Source organism: Vombatus ursinus, unplaced genomic scaffold, assembly GCF_900497805.2.
Source record: "Vombatus ursinus unplaced genomic scaffold, bare-nosed wombat genome assembly UNPS02015398.1, whole genome shotgun sequence".
In the NCBI taxonomy this organism is placed as follows: Eukaryota; Metazoa; Chordata; class Mammalia; order Diprotodontia; family Vombatidae; genus Vombatus; species Vombatus ursinus.
Window position 1 is genome coordinate 110,985 of NW_020955176.1, and position 11,021 is coordinate 122,005.

The following is an 11,021-nucleotide window of genomic DNA, read 5'->3' on the forward strand; positions in this document are numbered from 1 at the left end:
TCTAAGAAGGGCCTCCTACAGGGCAAACTTCTAATTAAACAAATTGTCAATTTCAACACAATGAAAACTGATTTAGGAGAGTAAATTTAATATTCTAGTCACTGAAAATAAGACCTCACATTGTCGATCTCATACAAGCTGATTTCATCTGATGGGGAAAGGAAGAGAAGATGAGGAGAGAGAGAGGAAAAAGACAAGTCAGAGGGTCTTATTCCTTTCATAAATAACACTGCCCTGGAATTCACTGTGGTCTATTTTCAAGTATCACAGCAACCCTCTTCTTGCCTCCTCCTTCACCCCACCCCTGCCAGATTAGAAAAAAAAAATTAATCTTGTATGATGACAAACTTGGCTCAGCATTCACTGTACATACTGTACCCACAAGCCTGGCGTTCAGCCAGGGCTGGCGCCGTGCCAAAACTACAATAACAAACAGAGGCAGGGCTCGCCAAAAAGGAGGGGAGGGGCTGGAGGGAAGGAATGGGGGAAGGGAAAGAGAGCTAACATGCAAACACGATACACTAGGAGCTCCAAGGAACAGAGACAATATTATACCAGGACAATGCTCAGGATGGGCAGGAGAGTAGCATTTTTTTTTTGTGGGGCAAAGGGCACTCACTCCAGCCCAGGGGCAGCATCAGACCACCACTATGGGCAAACCCTCTACTACTTCCCTAGCCCCAAAATAAAACCCCCACAGCCCTGAAAATTGGGGCTCATTGGTAATATTGCTGTATGACTCTGTTTCCACTGTTGAAAAATGGGGAGGGTCATGCAAGGCATTCCTCCCTCGTCCATTCATGCTGACACTGTGAACACCAAGCCCTAAACTGAATGAGTGCCCTGGGTAAAGCCATCTCTCAGCTGAAATAAACAAACTGTTTTAGCGCACAAAAACATGTTCTATCACCAACAGACTTAAGCCTTGATTCCACATTTTTGAAAGCTCTGGCATCAAACATCAAGGGAAGGAGTGGGAGCAAGTAAAATCCAATTTCTGCTGCTAAAATCGGGGATTACGCATTATTGGTGGAGTTGTGAATTGATCCAACCATTCGGGAGAGCAATTAGGAACTATGCCCAAAGTGCAATCAACTGTGCATACCCTTTGACCCAGCAATAGCACTTCTAGGGGTGTATCCCAAAAAGATCATAAAAAAGGGAGAAGGACCCACATGTACAAAAATATTTAGAGTAGCTCCTTCTGTGGTGGCAAAATATTAGAAATTGAGGGAATGCCCATCAATTGGGGAATGGCTGAACAAGTTGTGGTATATAAATGTAATGGAATACTATTGTTCTATAAGAAATGACGAGTAGGTGGACTTGAGAAAAATCTGGAAAGACTTGTACGAACTGATGCTGAGTGAAGTGATCAGAACCAGAAGAACGTTGTACACAGTAACAGCAACATTGTTTGATGACCAACTTTGATAGACTTAGCCCTTCTCAGCAATGCAAGGATCTAAGACATCTCCAAAAGACACATGATGGAAAATGCTATCCACATCTAGAGAAAGAAATATGGAGTCTGAATGCAGATCAAAACATACCATTTTCATTTTTTTGTTTTTTGTTGGTTTTCCCTTTTGTTCTGTTTCTTCTTTCACAACATAACTGATGTGGAAATATGTTTACATGATTGTACATGTATAACCTATATCAGATCGCATGCCATCTTGGGGAGGGGATGGGAAGGAGAAAGTGAGAAAAAATTTGAAATTCAAAATTCTATAAAAAATAAATGCTGAAAACTATCTTTACATGTAATTGGAAAAAAATAAAATACTATTTACCAAAAAATAAAATAAAATAAAATCTGAAATTAACCATCACTGAACATCCCTGTTCTCTAACCATCAACTCTCAGAGCAGACTTGGATTAGCAGTACACTCAAGAATGGGTTTGGCTTTTTCATAAGAGAAAGCCTTGTCTGGTTAAACAAGAATTAATTTAGCCCTTCACGTAAGACCCCAAATTTGCCACCCATACGTTTTCTTAGGTTTGCCAGCCTTTAGATATAAATTTTATTTTCAAGACTTTACATGTAATTAGGAAATATTTAACAAAATAAATTTTAAAATATATTTTTTAAAAGACATTGATAAGATGGAGGAGAAATCAGAGTAAAATCACTAAGACCCACGGTAAATTCGATGTTATCTGCGATCGTGAACTGGAACCCAAACCTTTGCAGTTACTTTCTATGATCACATTTCCAGGTTACTTTATGTTCCTTCTAAATCCTCCAAATCCAGAGTCTGATGATGTGCTACCAATAATCTGTTAGATGGGGCTGGCAGGATAAGATGGGTCAACAGGCTCCAGCTTACCATTAGTGAGCTATTTGGAATGACCTGAGCTGAGAATTTCAAAAACCAAACTTAGAATGAAGGAATCTCAGAGCTGGAAGAACCTTATGTCCCATACTTGACATATATGTATTTGGAGTACAAATTCCTTCCATGACGTCCTGACAAGGAGTCATCCCATCTCTACTTAAAGCTCTCCAAAGATAGGGAATTCATTACCTTTTGAGTTCAACTCTATTTTTTGGAGAGTTTTAATTATTAGGAAATTTTTTTTCTTGTATGGAATTGAAATGGACCTCTGAATTGCTTCCATCCATTGATTGTCCTGCTGCTACCTGAGGCCAAGCAGAATTAATTGAATGAATCCTTTTCTTCTACATGATGACCTCTTAAATGTTTGAGGATTGAGATTCTGGAGCTCTTAAAGCCATCTTCGTATGGCATGGTGGTTTCTAGACCCCTCACCATCCTACCTGTCCTCTTCTCAACAAACAACATGATATAATGCAAATGGCAATGGACTGGGGACCAGAAGACAAGGGTTCCAAACTTAGCTCTACCACTCATTACCTATGTGACACTGTGTAGCTAATTTAACCTCCTGGGCCTCAGTTTTCTCATCTGTAAAACAAAAACGTTGGCCTTGATTACCTGTAAGACCCCTGACAGCTTCAGGTACATAATTCCATATGTAGTAGAAGGACTATTAGAAAGACCATAAGAAACTCCTCCACAATTCCTCCACGACCTTCTGAAATAGTGGCATACAGAATTGAACCTTGTATGCCAGTTACCGTCTGACCAAGGAAGAAAACAATGGAACCACTGAGAATCTCCCATTATGAACGTTGTGTTTATATTAACGAAGCCTAGGGCCATAGACTTCTCATGTTTACCACATCACACTAAACACTGTGGTCAATCAAGAGCTCCAGGTCTTTTTTCATTTAAATAAGTGATGTGTACATAACGTGTTTGAGTTTTGCAAAACACTTTACATACACGATCTCATTTGAGCCTCAAAACAAACTTATGAGGCAAGCATTGCAGGTATTAACTATTGCCATTCTATAGATAAGCAACCTGAGGTTAGGTAGCATCAGAAGTCATTCAGCTAACACCTAAGGTTAGTTTGTCCTGACTAAAAATTCAGGACTCTTTTTATACCATACTGACATCTGTTCTTACAAACTTATACTATTCATACATATATACATATGTGTGTATATACTTGATTTTATACTCGTGCGCACACGCGCACACGTACACACACACATATATACTTATACCAGCTGTTTAGCCCTGGGTAAGTCACTTAACCATTGTCTACCTTGGTTTCCTCATCTGCAAAATGGGGTTTTGTAAAAATAGCACCATTCTTCCAGGGTTATTTTGAAGATCAAACGAGGTAATAATTATAAAGCACTTCAGAAATTTTAAAATACTATATAAAGGCTAGCTACTATGATCATCATTACTGTTATTACGATTCAGTCCAGATGTTGACCTTTAATTTGCCTCTGTTAAATCTCCTCTTATGAGACCTGGTCTCTTGTTCTAGCCTGTTTAGATCCTTTTAAGATCATGATTCCATTGCTGAGTTTATTAACTATCTTTCACAGCTTCATATCATCTGAAAAGTTGATAAACATGGTGTTTTATAAGATATTTGATAGGATTGCCTTCATCCAAATCTTTGATAAAAAATATCTAATAAAGAGGGAAAGGATAAAACCCTCGGGTACTTATTCCCCTACAGACCTCCTCTGTTGACAATGATCCACTAATAAAAACTGAGTCCCCCAGGAATTAATCCACTTACTTGTATTATCATCTAAGCCACCCTTCTCTATCTTCTTACATAAAGATATCATGAAAGACTATCAAATGCCTCACTGAAATTCAGCTACGGATATCTATGGTATTCCTTTAATCCTCCAGTTTTATTTTTTATTTTTCTTTTAGACAGTTACAAGTCATACCAGAATAACCCAACAAACTCATTGTAGCTCATTGGGAACACCATTTTCCCTTTCTAAGTGTTCACAAACCACCCTTTTAATAATCCATTTCTAGAATTTTTTTTTCTAGGAATTGAATTCAAGTTCACTGGCATATAGAGTTTAAGTATCTATATTCCTGCCTTCTTTGAAAATCGAGGATTTTTGCTCTTAGGGTACTCTGCATGATTCCTCAAAGATTAATAATAGTGGTTCACCAATTACCTCTACACATTTTTCCCACTACCCAGAAATGTTTTGAGTCACCTGAGCTAGGAGACTTGAACTCATTAATGGTAGCTAAGAGCTCTCTTACTAGCTTTTCACTCTATCCTGGGTTTCAATTCTCTCAACTCTCTGTTCTACCCTCTCTAGTTTGAAGATCTTTCTCATTTTCTCCTTGAGAGAGAAAACAGAAGCTAAAATATGAGATTCTATTTTTAGATTCTCAGATGCTACCTCTTTCATGAAGCTTTCTTTCCCTGACCCATCCCTCCACAACCCCCCCCCCATGTGAAAGCAATTGCTCCCTTCACAAATTTCTCACTGCAACTGGTTTGTCTTCTTTTCACTTATGACACCCTCCCTTTTTAGCAGTTATCTATGTACCTTTCCAAATCTCCTCCTCTACCCCCTGGATTGTAAAATCTATATTTTACAATACAAAATCTATATTTCCTATCTATATTTGCGTCTTTAGTGTTGTCACATAGTAGGTACTTAAGAGACTTTTGCTGAATTAAACTGCTTTTGTTCTGTCCTTCTGTTACCATTATTCCATTCATCCCAACTGGTTTGACAAGCCTGGCATAGTGTGTGGATGAATACCCTTGGATTTAGCAGACTGGGGTCCAAGAGCTGCCTCTGATATATACTGGCTATGTAACCTGGAGCAAGTCACCCCAAGCAACTCTAAGACTGTAATTTGCAGACCACTCACCCTGCTTTCACCCTGGCCATCACCCCAGGAAGCAACCCCTAGGGAGAGGCACTGTGGCAACAGCTTCTATATGTGTTAATGACCCTGCCTCCTACACCCCAGAAAAGAAAGTTCTCAACACCAAAGTCTTTGGCATTGTGTCAAATGGTTCAAAATCAGAAACATAAGATTTCATCAATAGAAACAACTTTAGGGATGCATTTCTATCTGCTTTGCCACTGTACCCTACAGACCAAGGGACATTTCCATCCGACTCCTGAATCTGCCTATATGTGTTGTCTCCCCCATTAGAATGTGAGCTACTTGAGAGAAGGGGCTGCCGCCATCTTTCTATTTGTATCCTTAGCATAGAGCACAATGCTTTGCACATAGAAAGTGCCTAATCAATGCTTTTTTCTCCATTCATTCATTAGTATGTGGAATTTCCTCACCAATTATTCCACACTGATGAAAACAACAAACATCTTCACTCTGTCATCAACAATTTTTTTTAAATTAATATCAGAGGTTCATGACCCTCTTTTCTGTCAGTCCTTGGTTACTTGCATTTGCTTTAATCTTTTGAATGATCAGCTAGGTGGCGATATGGATAGAATGCTGGGCCTGGAATCAGGAAGACTCGTTTTCCTAAGTTCAAATCTAACCTCAGACACTTACTAGCTGTATGACCTTGGGCAAGTCACTTAACCTTGCTTGCCTCAGTTTCCTCATCTGTAAACTAAGCTGGAGAAGGAAATGGCTAAACCAATTCAGCTTCTTTTCTAAGAAGACTCCCAAAAGGGGTCATGACCGAAAAACAACAACAATCTTTGAAGATAACCTTTTAAAATTATCTATAAAATGAGGAGTTGGACTAGATGATTTCTAAGGTTCCTTCTAGCCTTAAAATCCTATGATCCTATGAAATCTGAACTCTTCAGAGAACCCCTTGTGTGCTGGTATCAATCTTTTTCAATAATGCTCCGTTTTTCATTCATTTTTTACTTCATAATCAGAATTCTTCTCGAGAGTCTTCCTCTTCAGCTGATTTTCCTTCTAAAATATCTGATCATATGACCTTATCTCCTTTCTCTGAATTTTCTGCATTTTTCTAAAGCCAAGGCCCAACCTCAGGTTCCCTTCCTTATCTGCCTTGAACTCTAAGATAGAACCTTCTCCTAAGCTTCCTATTATTTCCACCACATCCAATCAGGTCAGTATCAGGTCTGGAACGGTGGTTCCCTAAGCAACTTCCCTCAACCTTCTAAAAGACCAAATTATCAAGAAGTCAGAAACAAAATAATTAATTTTTTTTTTAAGCAAAGAGTCTGAAGCAGATATTCATATAGTTGAGGTTACTCACAAAAACAGCATTAAGCTTCTATGACCATTTGCCTATTTATGTCAAGCACACATTATCAATAGTTTCCAACTGGTCAGGCAGACTAGAGTAAACTCCTACCACATCATGACTTCTATTTCTCCTGCTATTTTTTGACCTTTGATCAGATATTCTCCATCATGCTTTCTTCTCTCAGGTTAATGAATTTCTAACCAAGTGAACTTTTTTTTTTTAACATACAGTATTATAGCAGTACATTATCTGATCTGTTTTTTTTTTTTAATAAGGAATATACTTGAAACTAACCTACTGATTTTCCTGCTACCTCTTTCAGTCAACCAATGGCCATATGCTCAATGTCTAGTACTCTAGTACAAATCACAGTGATGGCAGAAAGGAGGGACAGATAAAAAGACGCTGAAGAAATGGAATTTCCCCTCTTGACTCTATCTTTTCTGATTTTAACACCATGCTTCAGTTTCCATCTCATCCTGGATCTTCCACATGGAAACTGAGGTACCTAGAACCTCCTCATCCCTCTGCCACACCTACTCATGAGGTGCTCCCAGAGCTTCCATTTTAAATTTTGCTTTTATTAATATAGAACACTTCCAGATAATGAAAACTTCCTGCACCAGGAGGGTTGCGAGTTGATGCTTTTTCTGCAACTTACAGTCTTAGAGAGTAGCCTCAACCATAGAGATAAGAAATAACTTTGCCCAGGGTCCCGCAGCTGGTATGTGTCAGAGGCAGGGCATGATCCCTGGTCTTTCTTGGCTCCAAAACCATCTCTCTGTCTGAAAAGTACTTTGTAAATTATAAATAGCTATACAAGTGTGCAGTATTGTTATGGAAAAAAGAGTCTGGAACAGCTAATAGAAGGCCTTGAAGTAGAGGTTAAACTGTTTTATCTGCTAACAACGTAGAAACCCTATCAGCTCTCTAGTAAGGTAAGAACACTAAAAATGATGTTTAGGGAATTCAATTCAATTCAATCAACATTTATTAAGCAACTACTTACTTACATACACAAGCTACCTTGCTAGTTGTGATCAATGCCTTCATGGAGCTTACAATCCTAGTGGACGATAAGACAAGAATGATAATCATGGGGCTTGGTAGGTGTGGTCCTTCCTGGACTTGGAGTCAGGAAGACCCAAGCTCAAATCCAGCCTCAGACACTGAGCAGCTGTGTGACCCTGGACATATCACTTAATCTGCCTGCCTCAGTTTCCTGATCTGTACAGTGGGGAATGACAAAAACACTAACCTCCCAGGGTTGTCGTGAGCACCAAACGAGCTAATACTTTTAAAGTGTTCTGCAAATCTTAAAGCACTAAAATGTCAGCTGTTATTATTATTACTATATAACTTAAAATATAAGCACACAGAAAAAGCCAAACTGAGGCCCAAGAGATCACTTCCAGCTGGGAGAATCAGGGAAGGCTTTACAAAAGAAGATGATTTTAATAGTTGTGGACAGACTAAAGGGAAAAAAAGTATTATGCTGAGGTTGTTTCAGCAAAGGAATAGGGACATGCACTGGAGAGGCAGGGACAGAGATTCACAAGGCATTATGGAGGGAAAAAATGGCAGGTTTTATTAATGGACTAGATGTGGGAGCAAAGGAAGAAAAAAAAATGAATTTCAGCGTTATACACCTGGATTGGGTGAGGAGAAAACAATGTGGAGTGCAGGGGAACCAAGGAAAGATGAATTCAGTTTACTGTGCAAATTCTCATTCTACCAGGGGAAAATGTATCCCTACTAGATAATAAGTGTCTACATCTTCTTCTCTCTTTTCCTCCTGGTACAGAATAACCCTCTTTCCAAATATCTGAACAAGTAACACAGCCAACATCAGGCCTGTTTTCCCACAACTGGAAGCAGACAAAATTAACTTGTAAAAGGTAGTTTAATATTCAACTTTTCTCTATCTATTTAATGAAAGGCCCCCATAAAACTTGAACCAAATAGCCAGATTCATTAGATAGAAAGGACCTAATTCTTTAACTGTTCTGCTAATGAAACTGCAGTGCACCCCCAGAAGGTATGGCAGGCAGAGTCCAAGGCATCTGCAGCCCCACAGGGACGAGAAATGAACTGGCGGAGGGTGCCCTTTGTCAAGCAGGAGGAGGGAGAATGTCATTAGGTGTCTTCTCGGTAACTTGGCATGGTCAGGAAAAGGCATGGGGTTCCTTTGTTCTCCCTAAAAAAAGACTCACAGAGAGCCACAACACACCCCAGCATTTCACACAGAAGATTCCATACTGACAAGAACTAAGATTCTAATGAGACAAGCTGGACTGACGGAATCCCAGACTGGGAATCAAGAAAGTAGTGGTTCTGGTCTAAGGACCTACATGTACCCAGACCAAGGCTGGAGAACAGGAAGAAGAGTAGATGGACCACGTGGCTGACGGCCCGTAGCCCAAGACGGACCGACTAAGGCATCCCCACTTACCTGAATGAGCCAGTAAGTGCATTCTCAGTCGTAAACTATCTAGGAACCGCTTCCCACACAGTTCACACCCATAAGTCTTCATCCCGCTGTGTAGCTTCCTGTAAGGGAAACACGGACATAGATTAGTGCTAGTTCGCTTAGGACAGAGGGGAGGCCGTGCCCAAGACTCCCCTCTCCACCTTTCTCCATCATAAGGTACTCACAACTGGTGGTCTAATGGTATTGGGAATGGCAGGGAGTAAAGAAGACCTTAGGTTCTGGTGGAAATAAGGCCAGACAGGGTCCCCAAATTGTAGTAGTAATCCTATGCCTTTCCTAACTAGGGGAAATGGCAGAGGGAATAGGGCCAACCCATGGACACCTATGAAGCCAAGAGAGGAAAAGCCATTTCAGTTTAGGGGGAAGAATGGAAAAGAACCCAGGACAGAGAGACAGACAGACAGACAGATGGGCTTGAGCTCTCTTGCAAACCAGAAGCTAAGGGCTGCTTATCTGGAGACACTGAGATGCTCCTTTATCTTGGGGACTGTCCAGAAGTTTCAACAGTAACATTTCCTTCTCTATACCCCTCCCACAAGTGGCCTTTCCTTTACCTTGCGCCAGATTTTAAACCCTGAAACAAGGAGGTACAAGAGCTGAGGCATAATAAGTAACAGCAGTCCAGGACCTTTACAAAAAAACTTTTAATTTCCTGAAAACACTTTTTTCTTCTGTTACAATGGAAAGAATATTCAATGTGCAGTCAGCAAACACAGGTTGAAATCCCAGCTTGGTCACCTGTATGACCACAGGCAAGCGACTGGACTTCTCTGGGTTAAATAAGGGGGTTAAATGAGATGACCTTTGAGGTACCTTCTTGACTCTAAATCTAGGATGCTAAAGCCTTACTATCTCATTTCACCTTCGCAACAATCCTATGAGGTTGGCATATTCCCTATCGTGTGTGTGTGTGTGTGTGTGTGTGTGTGTGTGTGTGTGTGTGTGTTAACATTATGAAGCCCCTATCACTCTTTACTAAATAAAGTATGGACATGGGGAAGAGAGCAAAGATCAAAAAGATACGGTCTCTGGCTGAACAACTACAATGGCAGAGATGGGAAAAGAACTCGAGTCTCGCTTCTCCCACCCTTAGGCTCCTTCCCGAAGGACCACATGGCTCCACCAAAAGCCAGCATTGCAAGTGCTAATGGGAAGGAGGCTGGAGAACAGCCACAGTGCCAAGAGGGAGTTAGGAGGAAGGGCCAAGAAGTGTAGGCTTTTTCAGACTCTGGAACCACAGGCTAGAAGGCTCACAGAAGCTGATCTGTACCATCTGGCCCAGGAACACCGATTTCCCTCCCACCAGCCCAGTCCTCCTGTTCTCAGGCCCTTCTGTGCTACTGAACGATCTCCTCTCGGGCCCTGTGTCACTCAGCCTTACATGGGAGCCCCTGCTCCCAAAGAAATAGGGTTGGAGCTAGAAGCCTGAATAAAGAGGCCACAGAAACAGACAAGTCTTGAAAGCCAACCAGCTCTTGCAATCAGAAGGTTTCGGGGTTGTTATGCTGTGGCCTACAAAACAAGGCTGAGGTCGAAGGACAGCTGATTCGGAGAGCACGTAATATTTATTGTAGCTGAGGGGGGTGTTTGTTTTTTAAGGGAAGGGGTGAAGGAGAAGTAGATGGTCAAGAGGCCAAGTCTGATACAGATCAAATCAGCTCTAATATGCCCAACTGAAAAGCAACACCTAACCGACACTGATGCACTGTATCCTTCTCAAATCCTGTAATTAAAAGTCAGTACCATGTCAAAGCCATGTGGACCCCAAGGTAAATAAAAGCCTTTTCTAGGTTTCCCTCTAGGGGCTACTATAACCCTGAAGAAAGATACAGTATCTGGGGATCATGAACACATCTGACAGTAATCTCATACTTTCACAGAACTCTTTCCCAATCATACTGTTTTTTGGTTTTGTTTTGTTGTTTTTTTTTTTTTTTTTTTTTT

General features: G+C 40.6%; 1 protein-coding gene across 2 annotated transcripts in view; it reads right to left on the reverse strand.

Moving 5' to 3' along the window:
• ZBTB16 (zinc finger and BTB domain containing 16) overlaps positions 1 to 11,021 on the reverse strand; it is a 226,225-nt gene that overhangs the window by 101,057 nt on the left and 114,147 nt on the right. For both annotated transcript variants that reach the window (XM_027847312.1, XM_027847313.1), the window contains exon 3: positions 9,039 to 9,136. In XM_027847312.1, coding sequence (XP_027703113.1) covers positions 9,039 to 9,136 — 98 coding nt within the window. The remainder of the gene's footprint in view (positions 1 to 9,038; positions 9,137 to 11,021) is intronic.